This window comes from Malaya genurostris, chromosome 1 (assembly GCF_030247185.1).
Source record: "Malaya genurostris strain Urasoe2022 chromosome 1, Malgen_1.1, whole genome shotgun sequence".
In the NCBI taxonomy this organism is placed as follows: domain Eukaryota; kingdom Metazoa; phylum Arthropoda; class Insecta; order Diptera; family Culicidae; genus Malaya; species Malaya genurostris.
In genome coordinates, this window is record NC_080570.1 from 134,587,939 (window position 1) to 134,609,951 (window position 22,013).

The 22,013-nt window shown below is 36.5% G+C and overlaps 1 protein-coding gene across 9 annotated transcripts in view; it reads left to right on the forward strand.

Annotated features, from left to right (window-relative positions):
* Positions 1 to 14,043, forward strand: part of LOC131425834 (netrin-B-like) — a 212,708-nt gene extending 198,665 nt beyond the window's left edge. For all 9 annotated transcript variants that reach the window (XM_058588043.1, XM_058588048.1, XM_058588045.1 and 6 more), the window contains exons 6-8: positions 522 to 587; positions 742 to 955; positions 5,677 to 14,043. In XM_058588043.1, coding sequence (XP_058444026.1) covers positions 522 to 587; positions 742 to 955; positions 5,677 to 5,818 — 422 coding nt within the window. In that variant the 3' untranslated portion in view covers positions 5,819 to 14,043. The remainder of the gene's footprint in view (positions 1 to 521; positions 588 to 741; positions 956 to 5,676) is intronic.
* The last annotated feature ends 7,970 nt before the right edge of the window (positions 14,044 to 22,013 follow it).

Genomic DNA, 22,013 nt, shown 5'->3' on the forward strand with positions numbered 1-22,013 from the left:
CCGATTAGAATTTCAGATTCCCGCATCGATTTGTTTGCGATTTCACCGCCACGATGTGCCGTACAGGCACAGATAACAGACGTCACAGTTGAGCAATGGCTGTGAGATGCTTCGATCGCAATGAGAAATTGTGTTCGAAATTGCATACAAATATTAATTATGCTTGCAAAATTGTACGCTAACTTGTATCTAATTTCCAATTGAATGCATTTCACCGAATTTTTCGTAGGAAATATGTACTAACTGGGACATCTGTAGTCTGTGATACAGCTTAGTTCTTGATATCCCATGGCGATTAGCATCTTGCCAGGCTTCGTCGCAAAATGCCTTTCTACAGTCGGGCGCGTCCCGTCAGTGGAGATTTTGATTAGCATTTATTTTCCTCGTACTGTTTACCTAGGGCTAGGGTGGTTCTGATGGTAACGAATGGTATTAAAAAATTTGCCAGGATCAGAAGCACTCTATCCGAATTCACATCGCATCAGTTATTTACCTCTGTCTTCTTCATTTTTATTTTCCAGATTGCGGCAAATGTAGATTTGACACGAAACGATTAAATCTGAATAAATTCTGCAAGCGAGATTATGGTAATTTGGTGCACCCCCGTTCCCCCCGGCCTGCTATTCGACTGTTTCCTACTCGAACCCATAGTCGTAGAAGACAAGTTGAAAGGCCGGCCGGGTTTGGAATATGGAAATAATCGATTTCTCTGTTTATTCTGTTCTTTTTTTGTCAACACAGCGATCATGGCAAAGGTTACCGGACGAACATCGGCTCCTAGTGGCAAGCAGTCATACGCATCCCGCGACGAAATCCGATTCAATCTGCAGGTGCAGACGGTGTTCAAATCCACGAGTCCACTGCTCGGGGCGAACAGTCAGCGGAAGACCAACGTTGGTCTGTTAGTATCCAGCAAGAATCTGGACTGTCGGTGTCCGAGTATTAAGATCAACAAGTAAGTATCAATTATGCTTTATTTGGATAATTTTCAAAAAAAAACTTTAAACATATATTCAAATTGTATCTCGTTTTGGTGTTTATATTTAAAAGTAATCAGTAGAACAAAATCTTGTGACTTCACATCGCCTAAGATGCCTATAAAGATGCTACATTCGAAGTAACTATTAATTTCTGCGCATCAATTCAGAACATATTGGAAATTTTTTATGTAATTTTAATCTTTGCATTCGGAATACACCTTAATATAAGCAACTTCTTTATGCGAAATTTTCAATTAAATTTACGGAATCGATAATCGCTTTAAAAAAGATTTTGCGTAGTTTCATAGATCGTGGGCATTCAAGAATTCTCTGGAAAAAGGAATTCAGTATATAAACATATAACTGGCGACTTCTGCATGATTTTTGAGAGCGGTGTGTACTTGTAGTACTAAATACAGCAAATAATTATACTGTAATAGAATCTGTAGGAGTTCTCGCTTATACAAAACAGCGCTTAGAAACATAACACATGGATCAATAAGTCCCGAGACTAACAATGGAAATAACATTTTTTTTGCAAATTATTTTTTTATTCATCAACATTTTAGGGTGATACAATGGTTCCAACGTTTTTCCAATTTTTCAATACCATGTTTATAAAAAAAATTATCTTTCGCTTCAAAATAAACTTCAGTTTCAGCGAAGTCCTTCTCATTTGAGCCAAATCTTTTTCCCTGGAGCATTTTGGCACCTGCAGATCGTTCAGCATCCTTCCCGATCAGATGGTAATAACAGAATTATAACAACTAGAGTAATTCATATCAGAAATACTTTGTAACAAATTTTGAAACATTTTTGGCTGGTAAGCTGTTAAAATAACAAAAATCATAACAAAAAAGACTCTAACGGGAACAAAATCGTAACTGATTTTTTTACGTTTGTATAACAATTATTATTGAATTACAGTTGTAATAAATTAAATAGCAAATTTAACACAGAAAAACGTCGGAAAAACTATACTACAGCTAACTTTTAGCATCGTTTTAATTCAGATTGTTGAATGATTTTTTTAATTAAATGAATTATTTATTTAGTGATCTAATTTTTTCTTTTAGTTATTTTTTAAATTCTGATCATTATATTTCGATATAAAGCAACGGAAAAGCTCATTTTTGCAATTAATGAACTTTATCATGATTCTTGCAAATAAAAATAAAAGATCCTAACTGATTTTGTTATTATGTTGTTTTCATAAGTTTTAACTTTCCGTTAACGTTAAATATCTCAAAATAACACAAATTGTTATACATATCAACTGTAGATATACTTGTGTTATGATTCTGTTATGTTTCTTTTTATTGTGTGCTGTTTTTTCCACTTCATTGTTGCTTTTATCATTTCCTTCCATCGGGAGAAAGGAGAAGTGATTTCTTTGCGAATACTGTAATGTCGTTTTCGCTTGAAAAAACTGAAACTGACTTAGGGTAGTTTCATCTAGCAAACATTTTCACAAAACTGAGTTGGGTTCGCACCTAGGCAACGGGGTGTGAGAAACCCCTTTATTAGAATCTGGTTCGAAACTGACTTTCAGTTCAATGACATTTAAACTAGGTTCGAAACTGACTTCAAACAAACGGTTTGACAGCAGTTAGGGTGCAAACAAGGTTAGGTTTGACAACATTGAAAAATTGCAAATCACACATTACGTAAATCAAAGCATGCCGTTTCTCTGGAAATTATGGCTTGATACCACATCAATCAAAATTTATCTCCGAATTTTCTAACTGCTTTGATTTCAGAATCAGTTTTATTATCTGTGCAATCACTGACATGTATCAACTTTTAGGGATCCATTGAATTTAGATCCATTGTTACACTCCTTTTATGTGCATCTGTTGAGACGTTTTTCGTCGTCCTGTGCCTTTTTACCACTGTCAACATGTACTATTCATGTTGCTCCCAAGCATTGTTTTGTCATACAGCGCTCAAAGCTCCTACTGCTGGAATAGGGAAAAAAGTCGCTTACACAAAAATGTCGATATCTCCGTCAAAAGAGGACGGATTTTAATAATCTATGGCTTGTTGGATAGCTATTACCGTGCGAAATCTAAGTCTGAAAACATAATCTGTTTTCAAGGTCAATTGTGACAGATACTGTAAAAAAATTGAAAATTTCGATATAAATCTTCGTATAACTCAAATAGTAAACATCCTATCTCAAAACCATTCAATAGCGTTCAGGGTGACAGGGAGACCTTTCATTTGCGACTAGTTTGATCAAAATCGGTCCAGCCATCTCTGAGATCTCGACCTCTTAGATGAAACACACATACAGACACACACGGACATTTGCTCAGTTCGCCGAGCTGTATCGATTAGTGTCTTCTTGTTTCCTTGTCTTCTTGTCTTCTTGTCTTCTTGTCTTCTTGTCTTCTTGTCTTCTTGTCTTCTTGTCTTCTTGTCTTCTTGTCTTCTTGTCTTCTTGTCTTCTTGTCTTCTTGTCTTCTTGTCTTCTTGTCTTCCTGTCTTCCTGTCTTCCTGTCTTCCTGTCTTCCTGTCTTCCTGTCTTCTTGTCTTCTTGTCTTCTTGTCTTCTTGTCTTCTTGTCTTCTTGTCTTCTTGTCTTCTTGTCTTCTTGTCTTCTTGTCTTCTTGTCTTCTTGTCTTCTTGTCTTCTTGTCTTCTTGTCTTCTTGTCTTCTTGTCTTCTTGTCTTCTTGTCTTCTTGTCTTCTTGTCTTCTTGTCTTCTTGTCTTCTTGTCTTCTTGTCTTCTTGTCTTCTTGTCTTCTTGTCTTCTTGTCTTCTTGTCTTCTTGTCTTCTTGTCTTCTTGTCTTCTTGTCTTCTTGTCTTCTTGTCTTCTTGTCTTCTTGTCTTCTTGTCTTCTTGTCTTCTTGTCTTCTTGTCTTCTTGTCTTCTTGTCTTCTTGTCTTCTTGTCTTCTTGTCTTCTTGTCTTCTTGTCTTCTTGTCTTCTTGTCTTCTTGTCTTCTTGTCTTCTTGTCTTCTTGTCTTCTTGTCTTCTTGTCTTCTTGTCTTCTTGTCTTCTTGTCTTCTTGTCTTCTTGTCTTCTTGTCTTCTTGTCTTCTTGTCTTCTTGTCTTCTTGTCTTCTTGTCTTCTTGTCTTCTTGTCTTCTTGTCTTCTTGTCTTCTTGTCTTCTTGTCTTCTTGTCTTCTTGTCTTCTTGTCTTCTTGTCTTCTTGTCTTCTTGTCTTCTTGTCTTCTTGTCTTCTTGTCTTCTTGTCTTCTTGTCTTCTTGTCTTCTTGTCTTCTTGTCTTCTTGTCTTCTTGTCTTCTTGTCTTCTTGTCTTCTTGTCTTCTTGTCTTCTTGTCTTCTTGTCTTCTTGTCTTCTTGTCTTCTTGTCTTCTTGTCTTCTTGTCTTCTTGTCTTCTTGTCTTCTTGTCTTCTTGTCTTCTTGTCTTCTTGTCTTCTTGTCTTCTTGTCTTCTTGTCTTCTTGTCTTCTTGTCTTCTTGTCTTCTTGTCTTCTTGTCTTCTTGTCTTCTTGTCTTCTTGTCTTCTTGTCTTCTTGTCTTCTTGTCTTCTTGTCTTCTTGTCTTCTTGTCTTCTTGTCTTCTTGTCTTCTTGTCTTCTTGTCTTCTTGTCTTCTTGTCTTCTTGTCCTCTTGTCTTCTTGTCTTCTTGTCTTCTTGTCTTCTTGTCTTCTTGTCTTCTTGTCTTCTTGTCTTCTTGTTTTCTTGGCCTCAGAAAATTTTTATCTAAGTTTGAGCGAATTCTATACCTATTTTTTATATTTATAACAAACAGGTGTTTTTTTTTAAGAACCGTCCAAGTTATTACCGACTTCCATTGTGTAACGCAGCATTAATCAGGCTGCCAGTAACAAACAAGCCAACCTTGCCACGTCCACAGCGGCATTCGGTAAAAACTTCATATGCAAAAACCGAATAAAAACATTTATTTTGGGAGAACCGGTTAAGGCTTTGCCCGGTTTTCGCATTAAAAGTTTCTTTTGTTTAGTTCTTGTATTCGGTTTTTTATCTCAATGTTTTTATCCGATTTTTGTATTCAAAAATACATCAACAGGTTTTTCAAACTAAGTTGCATTTATCCGATTTTTATTTTCAGATGTTCATTTGATATGTGCTGTCTTCCCACCTTACCCATTTCCCATTCATTTCCATGTTCCGTTTACCCTTATCTTCCTATCAGAAAGATAATGAGAAGCCGTGGCAAGGTACAACTCTCTCAATAATCAGAGGTACGTGCCACTTGAGCCAATTGGTTCTGATTCTAGTTACTAGAATCCAGTACCAAAGTTCAGTGCTAGAATCTTGGGCCAGAATTCAAATTCCAGAATCCAGTTCCAGGAATCAGTTTCCGAATCCATATCCACAATTCAGTTCCATAATCCTGGTCCAAAGCTCTGTTTCTGATGCCTGAATTCTGAAGATGAACTCAGGAACTGAATTTTACCAGTAGAATTCTGTAATTGAATTCACTACATCAAGAACTAAATGTTGGATTTTAGAGCTGGATTCCGGAACTGAATTCAGAACCCGAATTAGGACTCTGAATCTTTTCCCACGTTTTGTAACTAATCTTCATTACGAAGGCTTACCCTGCTGCAGACTTAGAAGATCTTGTCACTGGGGATAACAACTATCGAACATCAAGTCAAATAAACTGCAATGCGTCACACTATCACGATTACCATTCGCATCCGTTCTAACGTGAAAAACACTGCTCCTAATCGATTTCGTTCTAATCGTCTCTCCACAGATCCTACTTAATATTGGGCATGGATTCGAAGCAGAGCCCCGACTCGTTGGTGCTCGGACCGAAAACAATCATCATCGAATGGAAGGACGACTGGAATCGACGGTTACGACGGTTCCAGCAACAATCCGGCTCTTGCTATTAAGCCGGAACGAAAGCAGAAAACCTAAACCGAAAAACGCGGTTCGAGCAAGTGACCGCGGATGACGCCAGGAGTGCAGCGGTCAATCAAGTCAATTTGGAGCAGTTTCGTTGGGTGTTTGGTTGTGTGAGAACGTACGATGTGCGGCGAGTGATCGAAAGCGTGATTTGCATATAAATATATCTATAAACTATTATTCTTGGACGTACATTATAGCAAACAGATACAAATGCACCCTTACTCATATGTATTATTAACGTAGCCGTTAACGAGTGGATTGATTGTGCTAGAGAAAGGCAATTTTGGTTTTCGGTTTCCCCCCAAATTGAACCGTGTAGAAAGTGTTTGATGTTTCCAGAAAAGAAAAACGGGGAGAAAAACCGGAAAATGATTTTACCAACAATAGTATTTTTGTCTCTGTCAGTGCCATTGAAAACTATATAAACTAATGATGAAATGCAGCAAACTTAAGTCAAAAACAGTACTAACCGCGATTATACACAGCTAAAGCAGAAAAAAATGTATGCAATAATAATGTACAATAAACAATTCTAGAGTGTACAATTTCGATTTTAAGATCAAAATGTGTTTATTTTTTCGTTTTTTTTTTGGAAATTTCGCTTAAATGCAGTCATCCATTGTTGATCACATAATTTACAATTCTTAGCCTCATGATTCGCTAGCTAAAAAGCCAGTGATTCTGAGTGTCGTCTACACGCTAGTAGTTTTATGTAAATAGTACAAGCTACTCTCGTTATAATTTTACCAGCAGGAAACCGTATTCTGTTGGGGACATTACCCTAACAATCGATGTCATATTCTAACACAACAATGAAGGATGAGAATGTTTGTCGTACAAAATCAGTTTATTTGTTTCGTTAGAATTCCACTGTAGTTATTATGCAAAAAGTGATTTATTTATTCGAAACAAAATTGGATATGATACTATAGTAATAGAAAAAAATCAATTTGGCTATCGAGCACAAGACGAAAACCAATTAAATATTGAATGCAACTTTTACAGTTTTTGTTCGGGGCGAACAAGTGACTTTATTTGGTATACATTTGGTTAAAAATAACGCAGTAGGTGTCATTCGAAGTGCATCGAAATGACGACAAACATTATGAATGGTACTACCTGCAATCGGTAGCCTCGCAATAATTTCTCTTTTGCCTTTCAATTAAAGCCTAAAGATACGTATTTCTATGATTTATTTGCAATTATCCGATAGAAGGATTTAGTTTTCATATTAATAAAAAGAGTTAAAGAAAAGCTCCGTAACAATCTAGAAAGAAAGAGAGATGTAGATTGAGAAAGATATTTAATAGAAACAGATAATCGAAAGAGAAAGCAAACAATCTATACTTACGTGTCGGTCCCATCTTAGCATGCGTTGCTTTTCTCGCACCTAGCAAAATCGTGAAATCATGTCTGCTTTGGATGCAATAAAACTGTATGGACTGAGGATTCTTCCACTGAAGTGACGGCATGTATGGAAACTGCTAAGAGCCACTTTACCAAAAATTAGGTGATTGAACGAAGCCCTACTTCTTCTTATTCTTCATTTCTGGATGGCGTCACTTCACTTGAGATGACACCGATTGATGCCACAGCAACCTAGGCTATATTGCCAGTTAATTTTCGTTTATAACCCCACGGACTTTCTTTTTACTTGACTACAAGCAGACCCTGTCAGCTTGGAGCGAAATCAATCTTCAGTTCAGCAACGCCATCGCACGGTGCCACATTCAACATATCATGTCAATTGTATGGGTGCGCAGTGCTGCTATTTTGGCGCGTACGAATTTAACATTTCTCTTCCCTACTTCTGTGTACGAGATTCGATGCGAACTCGCCTGAGGGCGCCATGCACGCAAAAAATGTTGTTGCCAATGATTTGTTCGGGAAATGTGAGAGCTGGATATCTTGTTAATATGATGTCTTTGCTACAAGTGAAAACATCGCTGCGTGACAATGTGAAGTCGCTAAAGTAGGGATGAAAATCGTTTCTTTCTCGCTTTCCACCGAACTAACACGATACAACGTGTTCACTCCTTGAGGGTTTCACCAGAAGTAGAACGGAGTCAGCGTTACCAGCTCATTTTTCCAAAAATCTGTATTTGGCGCAAAAATCTATCTGTACCATATCGATATCAGAATCCCGTAACATATGTACCAGGAAAATGTTATCAAAGCTCATTTTGACGAGCAAAAAAAAGGTCCCACAGCAACCTTTTCTATCCAAGCTAAAACCGAAAATCGGTATTTATCTGTACGATCCGTGAATTATCGGTATTTTGGGAGTACATATCTGTATTGCGGTATAGAGGTCAAATATCTGTATAAATACCGAGAAATCGGTATACCTGGCAACGGTGAACGGAGCCCTAAAACTAAATGGAAGATACTGAAAATTCTATGACTAGCTGGTCCCGTGTACACTGCACAAAATTTTTTTTTACCTGAATTCGTATACTACACTGATAAAAATTGACACGTAGACATCATATGCGAAAAAACATGTAAACTATGACTATTAGTGAAACACACAAAATTTGCATTTCATTTAGATTATAAAATAAGAGTAAAATCTATGAATTCATTTGACATTCTAAACCCGGTGAACGACCATAATTAGGTTAGGGTATAAATAAACGATAAAAAATTGATTTGACATTCACTTCAAAATGATAAAGGCTTATGACGTCTGATTCTATTTGAATTTCACATGCATATCTCTTCGTTTTTCATATAGATGTCAATTGAATCACGATTTTCCAAGTCAAGTATTTTTCGTATAAATACACCGCATACAAATCTCTGCTTGAGAAAAATGTGATGAACATAAGTAGAACATGTTTTAAACACGATCAATGGGAAAAACGTACCCTAGCTGAGTGAAGAAGCAATAAAACTAGCATTGTGAAGTGAATTTACTCATGAACTTCATGTTGAAATAGCTTGTGAACTTTTATCAGTATAGCCTATTAAAATAATTGATAGGGGAAGGTGGGATAACACGCACCCCGGGGCAAAACGCGTTCCATGCTTTTCTTAGAAGTTACAAAAATTTTCGATTATTTATTTTAAAGTTGTGAGTCCATTATGACGAGATATAACTATAAAATTTTGACAAACATGACATGACAAAGCTTTATGGAGGTGCATTTTACGTGCGTATTGTCTGACTGTGCAGAAAAAAAGGTTGTTTATGATCGTTCTGATTCTATGTTCAAATATCTATGAGTTCGCGCAATTTTACAAGCATATTTTGCTTGTTTTCCACGTTCGGGCGTTTAGCTTCACACATATTTCGAAGAAAAATTTGTAGGCGGTTTTAAAAATGAGATAATTTCACGTAGTTTTCTATGTATACTGCGTGCATTTGCTCATAGTTATGAGAAATGATGATTACTGAAAATAGTCGTGCATGAACTTTCACGTTTCATTTTCTATCATTAAGACATATAAATCTTTCTTTACGGTGTGCTTATTTCCCCATCTTCCCCTACCACACACTAAAAACTGATTCTCGAGTTTGGTATAGTGAAATATCAAAAGATATCGACAACTCGAAATTTCCCTGATTGTTCAGTGCTCCAACAGCTCCTTTCCTACATTCGTTTTAACTGTAGTCTTATATCTTTGTAAATCTCATCTTTTTGCCGAAGTTTGGCAGAATAAGTTACCGAACAGTAACAGCGACAAATATACCGAAACCTGCGAATGCGTTTGCCGAGATGCTGAACGGTGTGTCAGTTTTTCTCGAAATTCGCTGTGTAACCTGTCATCTTTTGTCACACCTTTTTCTTTTTTCACGAATACATAGCCGAAGATGATTACACGATCGAACCAATCAGCGAGATTAAAAACTACACTCTTAGGAAAAATGAAATTTACGCTTGACGTAAATTCAAGTATGCCGTAATTTTTTCGGTGATGACACAATATTACATCTACTAACATGTAAATTTAAGTTTTGCGTCTATATCGACGTAAGCTTCAGTTAGATTAACTGTGAAGTTAATGATATGACTTATCTTTACATGCTTTGTATTGTGAATGTAAGTGAATCGCGACGCTCCTTTTATGTGCACACTTAGAAAAATTTACATCCCTATAGATGCACATAAAAGGAGCGTCGCGATTCACTCACATTTACAATCCAAAGCATGTAAAGATCAAGTCATATGATTAACATTACAGTCCATTTAGCTGAAGGTTACATCGATACAGACGCAAAGTTTATTTTTACATATCAATAGATGCAATATTGCATCATCAACGAAGAAATTACGGCATACTAGAATTTACGTCAAGCGTAAATTTTGTTTTTTCTAAGAGTGGTGAAAATGAATCAAAACTAAATTAGCTTAATTTTACATAAATTTCAACTCAACATTTCATTTTACATGTTGATAGATGTAATATTCGGTCATTGGCTGAAAAAGGTTTGGCATGCTTGGATTTACGTCAGGTGAAAGATTATTTTTTCTCTTAGAGTGTTCTTTTAGATATCTGCTTATTTGCTAGAGGAGTATAATGGACAAATAAACATAATTTTTTTTTTACGTTTGATTTTCACTATTTAATATTTTAAGTTAAAATGAGAACTACCCCAGCCCAAGCTTTTGGACCATTATTTCATGCAATAATGAAGAAAGTTAATTTCTACACTGATGAGTCGGTAATGCACGACTTATTTCAAGGCTTATGGATTGCCGAGATTGTCAGTAATTTTTCATTTCACGGAAACATTTACCGAGCACTTAATGTTGCAATTTTTGACATTTTTGATGAATATCAGCATTAAAATTTAAGTGTGCATTTTTTTTCGGTTCTGCTCGGAATGCCTTAAACTCAGATTGACGATAGCTGTTCATTTTTGACAGTATCAATTCGGATTATATGTTTTGATTTGTTGCCAACATTACGGATGAGATGGTCTCACTCTGGTTTTGGGTACTCTAGTTCCGCATATTTCAAGTGACATCCAGGGATGCCAAGATCAAGAACATAAAATCTATACCGTTTGGAAGAAAAAGTCTGTTATAATCTTCCATCATTTATGTCGACAAAAACTAAGTTCCATTGGTTCCACTACGTTGTGACTTCGACTTTTTCGTCCATTAAGAGCTCGTGCATAGCAAATTGAGGGCATACACAGACTTAAAGTTTAACCACAAACGAATTTCCAGACATGACAGTCACGATCTTTTTTTGGCGCACATCTACGGTCCTCCGTGAAACTGGCACCAATGGTGATAAATTGATTGCACTGCTGAGTTCCCATCATCGCATTCATAATGCAAATGTCAAACCGTGAGAACCCTTTCGATATGTTAGCTCATTTGTATATATTGAGATTTCATGGCACACTTTGGTCGAAATGATAACAATGCAATTAATCTCGCGCTACACCAAGCGGTGAGCGCGGTCATTTTAGAAGGTACCGGGAGCGGACCAGATTTTTTTTTTATATTTATAAGCACATGTCTTTATTATTTATCTTTGGTTTAAGTCTAATTGAGCGAAACTTTTTAATTACACTGTGGCATAATGTATTTACTGTCATATAGTTTGGTTTTCTCTCAGTAAACGATCACTAGAGGTTAAAGCCGGAATTAAATAAACGACTTGATTTCGTTTTTTCGACTTATTAGAGAAGTTGAAACGATTTATTCAAAATGGAGTTATTTCATGATCAAACATTTTGAAAATTACGTGAAATCCACAATATCTACCAATAGATTTGGTTAGAATGTTCGGCAACTCTGATGACACCCGTCGTGCATCGGCTAACATTTGTAAAAATTGAGTAGATACTATCCAAAAATGAGTAGTCATAAAAAGAAATGCTGATCGATGTACGACGGATGTTTCTTAAAAGCAGCGAAACTTTCATCAGACATCGGATCAATCAATTTAATTTCACTCTGAGAAAAAATGAAACCGTCGCTTGACGTTATTCAAACTTGCCAGAATATAATAGATATCTATTAACATGTAAAAATAATATTGGTGTCTAAATCGATGTAAACTTCAGCTAAATTAACTGTGAAGTTAATGATAAGACTTATCTTTACATACTTTGATTTGCATCCATAAAGACGTAAATTTACACGATTTTTTCTAAGTGTGTAGGTACTACCCAAATTCGGGTATAACCGCATTTTGTAAAACTGAGAAGCGGTGAAAAAGAATGTGATTTTTTCTTTTTCTCTTCACGATGCCAGAAATTATTATTTTTCGTTTACATTTGAAACTAAACCCAACCCGGCTTCAGTGTTACCATATTTACAGATTTTTTTCTATAAAACTATACCTTTTTTTAACCCATTTTGCTATACGTATTCTGCACAACAGATCACAGATTTTTTACAGATTTCAAACAATATTTCGCAAAATTGACAGAACGTTTCTCACAGATATTCACAGATTTCAAACGAAAATGTGTATCACAGATGATAAACAGATTTTTCATGATGGAAAACAGATTTTAAAATGACAGCTTGCCCAGTTTTGACTGCAGCCCAAAGATGCCAGGTAATTTTGCTGAAAAACCAAAGATCAGTCTGTGCAAAATCTGTGCACACTTTCCATAACATCATTGCTGATCGAAATCGTTTTGGTGAGCAAAACTAGGACTTGCTAGTTCCGAACACTGCTAGTACCGAACAATCTGTGAACCTGGCATCTCTGCTGCAGTCTGTAAAAAGTATGGTTTCTATCATCTCACAACAAAAGGGCCAAAAACAGTTTCTCTTTGTTTACATTTTCTCTCTATTATTACGGAGCAACTAAAGACATTTTTCCAAAATTAATCCAAAGCTTGTGGTTTTCACTGTGAAGAGCTAAGCGTCAAAGCATGGGACGATTGATTATACAGTACTTGGGGATGCAACTGGGTTAGTTTTGGCTTCAAGCGAAAACCGACATAAGTATTGCGTGATTGCAAGCAAGAAATTGAAAAAAATTTGATCAAAGTTTGGCATAAAAATAATGAACTAAGAATATATGATAAATTAGATTGAATCTAAACCAGAGTTTTGCACATTCGAATGGATGATAAATGCATTTTGCTTTATTTTAGTTTTCCGCTTCAAACTCAGGTTATTTGATGGTAATAATCTGCTTTCTTACAACAATAGAGAGATAAAATGAAAGATTCTTTTCTTTCATTTTACCTCTCTATCCCATAGAACTCGAAAATTAGTTCAACTTTTTAATAATGTTTCAAAGCTTTGCTGACTTTGTGTCTGCTTATTGTCAAATGCAAACAACAAAACCTACTCTCATATCCGTTTCCGTTGTATTTCGGTGAAATAATGGAAAATCATTTCTATCTCTCCAAAATACTTGTTCGTCTCTCAGTCTGGAATCTTTTCCACCTTGTGCTCAACCAAACCCAAACAATTTAAACATTTTTCATACGCAAGCCTGTTAATGTACGGCAAATTTCGCAAAAAAAAAGAAAACAATTTAAGCATTTTTGCTTCATAGTAAAACGTCACAATTAGTTTGTAAGCCCAATATGTCATGTTGAACAAATGAGTAAACCAAGTAATAAAAGAATCTTTTTTTTTACATAATGTGATTATATTTCTGTATATAAAAATCAAACTAATCGATAGCCCGCGAACTTATTAAAAACAAGAACAGCAAGTAAAAAAAACTTCAATTCGCTATTCGCAATTGTTAGGAAACTAATTTAAATATTCAACAGATAGCACAAAAGTATAGCAGTGAATATAACGATGATGAGGATTTCTGTTTTTTAGATTTTTAATAAGTGTTTCTGTTCCATATCATACAACAATCTTCCACGAACTAAGAAAATTCAGCGACACTCTCAAAAGGTAAAACCTTAGTGGCAGTCGGTCCACCATATTTCGATGATTGATGTACACAAAACAGATCCAGACGAGTTCATGATATATCCAGTTTCTGTCGAATTTAATGCCAATTTACTAAAAAGAAAAACAAACAAACAAAAGCAAGCAAAGAAATAACCAATAGATGTATTAATCAACCCAAATCTTAATGTTTTGAGCGCTTCTCATGATAGCTGGCAACTGATCTAAAAGAAAATAAAAAGTTCAACATACTAAACTGAGAAATCTACAAGTATTGTAAAGTGGTCAACCACGGAATCGCGGCAGAAAGCTGTAAAACATAATAAAATCATTAAATTATTTTATATTAAACAGAACAACAAACGGTGTAATGAGTTTTTTTTATTGGCGAAAGAACCATTCCGGAGACTATTCAAAGATTCAAACGCCGTTACACGCAAAAGAAAAATCACTCACATTTTATCCCAATTCATTTTTCTATAGTTCCTTGTTGTAACTTACAAATTGCTAGCCTCAAATCATGTAATTCCATTTTCGTTTGAAGCAAACATTCCGAAGGCACTTTTCTGCGTGTGGAACGGGCCATAAAGTTTTCCTACCAGGTCCCAGTGGAAAAGAGCGTGTTTTTGGTTACTTTACTGTTCACTGTGCTCGGGCTTTGCTCTTCCTGACTCTCTGTTTTTCTCTCTCTCTCCGAATGACCCTGCGGAAAGGTGAATTCGGCAAAGTACAAGGGAATCCAGTTTCACCAGAGGACAAACTTTTCCACCTAACAATGGAAATAAATGTCATGTAATTGAAGCGAAACGCAACCATACTCTCTCGTTGCACGGGTCCTGCAGCTCTTGTCGGGATCTGGCCTTTGCTGAAAGGATGCTGAGGTGCGGTTTGGTTTTCACCCCGAAAGGATTGGAGACTTTTAATGGGCAAAGTTGGGCGGAAAGTTCGGGCTTTTTTTTACGAGTTCAATCGTAAGTTACGGAAGTTCCACCGATGGGTACAGTCTGCTGCGCTCAGGACGCCTGAAAATACGAGCTCGCCGAAAGTCTCGCAACGAAAGTTTAGAGTAGTTCACCGTCTGTGTAGCTTTGAAGTTCGTTGCGTCAAATTTATTGCTAAAATGTATTCTTTTCCAAATGTGACAAAGGGCGTATTCGATGGAACTGGCACACCAAAAATCTTCCGTATCTTTTGAACCGTGTGAATAAAAATTTGAATAATTTTTATTCATAGTGCTTTGTTTAAATTTATCGTGTTTCATAGTTATTCATAAAATCATGTCGTCGAAATGAGAAATTGGTCGTGAAAAATATATATACTCTTACAATCATAATCCAGAGGAGCTCAACTGTATTTTGTACGACAAGAATCTTCAAGGGTTATAACTGAGTGCCCGATGAAAGGAAGCAAATGATCGTAAAAGTGTTCCAATCGACAGTGAAATGGTCAGGAAAGTGGAGCAACAGTTCACGAACCGCATTCGACATGTCGCCAAATAGTCCAAGACGGCAGTCGGATTTGTACAGAAACCCGCGAAGCACATCTGGAAATTTCACGCAAAAATTCTTACAAAATTATATTGCATTGTGATGGATGACGCAAATTACGCCAAGGCCGAATTCCTTCAACGTTATTTTCGTTTCCTTGTCTAATGTCAGTGCTCCGAAGGATGCTGGACAGAAAAAAAAGGCGGTAGGGTGATGTTAGAGACATAACTAGATGACGTGAATACCAATAACGCTTTTCCCACTCATCTTCAGATCGATAATCGCACATACTAGATGATTGATCGTGTGAATTTTTTCAACTTTCAAAGGGGGCTAGGCCGACTGAGCTGAGCTGAAGTAGATCACCCGTAGTTGCACTTCGTGATTGACCGAATGAGTGAAAAAGTACAATGAACCAAGGAAATGTGAAGCTTGGGAGAAGCAAATCATTTTCACTGTACATACCCACTCACTCCTAACTTTTTATTAGGATAGGAGATTTGTTAGTAGGGAGAAAAAGAGATCCGGATATGTTTTGGTAAACAATATGATCTCAACAAAACCTGATTTTCGATATTCTTGAGATATATAAGTAAGCATATAAAATATCTCCAAGGAACGATTTAACCAGTATCCCTTTTCTCCTGTTCACTCTGCTGTCAGCATCGCGAGATGAAACACGACCACTGAAAGAATAAAATAAAAACCTGTTTTAATCCACCTAGTGGTGTAATGATGCCTTTCTCATATCAATCATACTATCATATATAATAATATGGTATTCTTCAAAATAATTTTCTTCGATTCTTAAAAGAATAACCGAAATCGGTTTGTTTGATCGTCTACTGATAAAAATTATCAATTGGAAAAAAATTGAGGTCGATTTAGAAAATTTTTCAAGGTTTTTCCCAATTTTCAGTGATGGTATACAATTTTTAACCCACTTTACCCTATATTTCCGGATCCGAAAGTCGGATCCGCATGAAATACAGGAATTACGCATGGGACCACAGGACCTTTAATTTGAACCTAAGTTTGTGAAAATCGGTTCAGCCAACTCTGAGAAAAGTTAGTGCAAAAAAAAACGTTACATACACACATACACACACACGGTTCAAAAGTCGGATTGCATAACCTTTCTATATGAGAAAGGCAAAACACTCGCGAATGGATCCGCTGCAGACCAACCCTAGACCTTCAGTCTGAATGACACGATCAACTTGTAAACTTTCACACATTCCATTGAACAATCCAATCAGCGTGGTCACCACGAGATAGCGTTATGGTGATTGTTTTGACATATCCCATGTATTTAGAAAATTTTTGACGAATTTTTCAATTTGCTTGATTTTGAAAGAATGCAGATGGCAAAACCTTACAAATATGGGTAAGAAAAACGATTATTCACGTGTTGTCATCAAACATATGATTTCAAATTGTCCTATACTCTTGACAATCTCGGATGAAATTTGAAATTTTTAGTTCACATACAGATTTGATTTAGATGATAAAACATGAGTAAATAGACTAGTCATAAAACTTTTGATCATAATTTATCAATTAATTTCAAAATCCAACCCAAAAAACAAAGAATATCCTAGATATGAAAACAGTACCCAACCTCACTACTTCGAATTTGGTATTTCATGTTACGATTTCTCCATAAATATCAATCAAACATACCACGGAAAGTTACTGAATCATTAATGATCGATTTTTTTTACCAAATTTTCACACTGACTAGTCTATTTACTCATGTTTCATCATCTAAATCAAATCTGTATGTGAACTGAAAATTTCAAATTTCATCCGAGATTGTCAAGAGTATAACAGTTCGGCTGAAAAGTTCGTATCGTTTAATAGAAACACACATTTTTTTGCCAAAATTCGTTTTTATTATTCAACATAATTGCCATCAGAGGCGATACAGCGATTATAGCGATCTTCCAACTTTTCGATACCATTTTTGTAGTACGATTTGTCCTTTGCCTCAAAACAGGCCTCAGTTTCAGCGATTATCTCTTCATTGCTTCTAAATTTTTTACCAGCGAGCATTCTCTTGAGGTCTGAGAACAGGAAAAGTCACTGGGGGCCAAATCTGGAGAATACGGTGGATGAGGGAGCAATTCAAAGCCCAATTCGTTCAATTTCAGCATGGTTTTCATCGACTTGTGACACGGTGCATTGTCTTGATGAAACAAAACTTTTTTCTTCTTCAAATGAGCCCGTTTTTTGAAATTTCGTCTTTCAAATGCTCTAATAACGCTATATAATAGTCACTGTTGATGGTTTTTCCCTTTCCAAGGTAGTCGATGAAAATTATACCATGCGAATCCCAAAATACAGACGCCATAACCTTACCGGCCGATTGTTGAGTCTTTCCACGCTTTGGGTTCGGTTCATCGCGTGCAGTCCACTCAGCTGACTGTCGATTGGACTCCGGAGTGAAGTGATGGAGTCATGTTTCGTCCATTGTTATATATCGATGAAAAAATCGGTTTTATTTCGATATAACAGCTCCAAACACTGCTCAGAATCATCAATTCGTTGTTGTTTTTGATGGATTGTGAGCTCACGCGGCACCCATTTTGCACAAAGCTTTCTCATATCCAAATATTCGTGAATAATATGTCCAACACGTTCCTTTGATATCTTTAGGGTGTCAGCTATCTCGATCAACTTCACTTTACGGTCATTGAAAATCATTTTGTGGATTTTTTCATCACGTTTTCATCGGTAACAGCCTCTTTTGGACGTCCACTGCGTTCATCGTCTTCGGTGCTCATATGACCAGTACGAAATTTTGCAAACCACTTACGAATTGTTGCTTCGCCCGGTGCAGAGTCTGGATAACACTCATCAAGCCATTTTTTGGTATCGGCGGCACTTTTTTTCATCAAAAAGTAGTGTTTCATCAACACACGAAATTCCTTTTTTTTCCATTTTTTTCAAAATAACAAAAGTAGCTTCACTCAAAATGCAATATCTCACAAACTAATAATCAGACAGCTGTCAAATTTATACACGTATTTTTTTAAGGTTGGTACTAACTGAAAATGGTATGGATTTAATTCTAGTGGCGCCCTCTCATAGAAACGATACCAACTTTTCAGCCAATCTGTTAGGACAATTTGAAACCATATGTTTGATGACGACACGTGAATAATCGTTTTTCTTACCCATATTTGTAGGGTTTTGCCATCTGCATTCTTTAAAACTCAAGTAAATTGAAAAATTCGTCAAATTTTTTCCTAAATACATGGAATATGTCAAAACAATCACCATAACGCTATCTTGTAGTGACCACGTTGATTGGATTGTTCAATAATAAAAGGTGATTTTTTTGAGGTTAGGATTTTCATGCATTAGTATTTGCTCAGATTTTTTGAGGTTATGATTTTCATGCATTATTATTTGCTCAGTATGCTCTGACATTTCATCATGAATAGACTTACTAACGAGCAACGCTTGCAAATCAGTGAATGGGCCCTAGAAAAGTTGGCAGAAAATCCGCTTTTTTATCGACAAATTTTGTTCAGCGATGAGGCTCATTTCTGGTTGAATGGCTACGTAAATAAGCAAAATTGCCGCATTTGGATTAAAGAGCAACCAGAAGCCGTTCAAGAACTGCCCATGCATCCCGAAAAATGCACTGTTTGGTGTGGTTTGTACGCTGGTGGAATCATTGGACCGTATTTTTTCAAAGATGCTGTTGGACGCAACGTTACAGTGAATGGCGATCGCTATCGTTCGATGCTAACAAACTTTTTGTTGCCAAAAATGGAAGAACTGAACTTGGTTGACATGTGGTTTCAACAAGATGGCGCTACATGCCACACAGCTCGCGATTCTATGGCCATTTTGAGGGAAAACTTCGGAGAACAATTCATCTCAAGAAATGGACCGGTAAGTTGGCCACCAAGATCATGCGATTTGACGCCTTTAGACTATTTTTTGTGGGGCTACGTCAAGTCTAAAGTCTACAGAAATAAGCCAGTAACTATTCCAGCTTTGGAAGACAACATTTCCGAAGAAATTCGGGCTATTCCGGCCGAAATGCTCGAAAAAGTTGCCCAAAATTGGACTTTCCGAATGAACCACCTAAGACGCAGCCGCGGTCAACATTTAAATGAAATTATCTTCAAAAAGTAAATGTCATGTACCAATCTAACGTTTAAAATAAAGAACCGATGAGATTTTGCAAATTTTATGCGTTTTATTGTTTAAAAAAGTTCTCAAGCTCTTAAAAAATCACCCTGTAGAAGTGTATCTCCTGGCCCCTTCTGAGTTTAGTTTTCGAAGCGTGAGTGAGAAAAAATCTTAACCTTTTTTTTCTCTAACTACAGGGACTGACCATTTAACTAAAAATAATCTTGTGCGCTGGCTCATGGCTCAAGTTGTAAGACATGGATCTCACGAAACCTTACCTAGAAAAAGTCTTAGATCTACTATCTTCGCAGTACTGGCTTTGCAATTTTGCTTTGCCATTGAGGTTTCTATGCCCGGTGAAAAACGAACGGCGGCCCTGGTGAAAAATGGGTGGCCAATACGTTTCCTGATGAAAACAAAACAATATGTAAAAGCGATTCACACGTAGCATCATGCGACTATCACCGCCATGGAACGATTACGGAACAACAACATCAATTGTAAGCAATTCATATGAAAGGTCGCTACGTGAAGTTCACGGAACATTTTAACGTCGGATACGTGAACAATATTCGGCTAAAAAAATTAATAAAAATAATCTGGACGTCGACGGAAGTTGATTGATCGTCTGAACCGTGTTTAATGCATTCGTTTCCTGATGAAAACAAACCAATCTCATTTGCATTTGTGGTTGTAAGTTAGCTGTCAGAGAGCCTAATTGAGGTTTCTATGCCCAGGTGGAAAATGAACGCCGATCCTAGTGCAAAATGGGCAGTCAATTCGTTTCCTGATGAAAATAAAACAATATGTAAAAGCGATTCACACCTGGCATCAGGCGTCTATCACCGGTATGGAACGGTTACGGAACAAAAACATTAATTGTACGCAATCCTTATGGATGCACACAACGTCAAGTCCACGGAACATTTTGATGTTCAGTACGTGAGTAAAATCTGGTTAAAAAAATTGTTAAATTAATCTTGACGTGGACCGAAGGTGTCTAATCGTCTGAATCGTGTTTAATGCTGGCGTTTCCTGATGAAAAAAAACCAATCTCATTTGCATTTCGACGTCAACATTTCAAAAGGGCCTAAAAACAATTGACAGATTCTCTTTATTTACTTTCTCTTTCGACTATATCTGCGTTATTATACAAACTTTCGTTACATATTTGGTATTGTTGGAAACATGGGGATATTGTCTTTCATTCTACACGAATACTTTGTAGGTACACGTGAAAATTAAGGAGATATTCACAAAAGAGAAAGTAAACAAAGAGAAACTCTCATTGGTTTATGTGCCTTTATGAAATGTTGACATCGATTTGTGGTTGTAAGTGAGCTGTCAGAAAGCCTTATTGTCGGGAGCTTTCGGTAGTCTTTTCATCAAGTCCAGTGCGAAAATCTAATTTTAGGGATCGTGAAAACTTTTAGCGGCCTTATTTAAATGAATAAACAACTTGCTCTGAGACCAACAAAATAAAAATCGCGGTGATCATTCAATATGGAACGTGACATTTCATTTGTTGGCGAACAAATACTTAGCATCTCTCGTCCGTAGGATAAAGCTGATTGCAGTGCTCTTTTTAATCGTCCATCTCGATTACCCGCTTGAATCCTGTGTGCCTACAAATGCTTTACCCGTGCTTATTGATGTTGACCTACGGCTGGAATAATTCTTTCTTTCGTTTTCAACTTTCCTGCAAAAGCATGGTATCAATGTCTCTCGAGTGCAAATGCATCAACTGAACGTCGTATTGTTTTCTCAACGCTCGGTAGAATATGATAACGCATAACTCTAGCAGACATTGCCCGACATGCTCTTATGAAAGTGCTTGATCATGGATAAATACACAGCACCACCATACAAAGGATTCCTATAGATAAACATTTCATGCCTGTCATATAGTAAAGGAATTCCAGTTAAAAGGAAAAGTCGTCTCTGACGTCCGCCTGGAATCCGCGTCCGAAGATCGGACCAGCCTTCGGAAAGTATGTAGAGGAACTCGCCAAGCTCAGACACGTCACGATAAGAACTTGGTATTAAATTGTCAGCTGGATTATTTATTTTAAATTTATCGGTTATTGGAGGATGCGTTCCCATGAAAGAGAGGCAAACAGAATTGAATTAAAGATATTGTTGATTAAAAGATGCAGAAAAAAAATTAATCTACGAGAAATCGAATATGCACTCAATGAAATATGGCACAACTTGACCTTTCCAGTTACATGGCAACTAATGAACGTGATTAGAACGTGTTTACGTTCTCTTATGAAAATGACTAGCTGTAATAGCATGAAATGTGATTGCTAATGTGAATTAATTTTTTTAATGATATTACTTTGAGACATTAGGAAGATTATTCCTTTTGTATGTGAGCGTTAAGAGTGCTTAGAAACGCATTGGCGATGCTCTTATTTTGAGTATGTAAAGTTCATATTCAAAATGATTTCAACTATTTTCATGTGTTGACGTATGTAAATTTTAACGATCCAGTACAAGCGATAGCATCAACATTCAATGCAAATCTCCTTTCAGCAAGATTCTTTTTGAGTCTGAGAACAGCATATAGTCTCTGGGGGCTAAATCTCGCGAATGTGGTGGATGCGAAAGCAATTCAATTAATTTAAATCAAAGGAATTTTGCCACTGTTACGACCGACGGAGCATTATATTTTTGTAGTGAACTTACGACTTACTTTACTA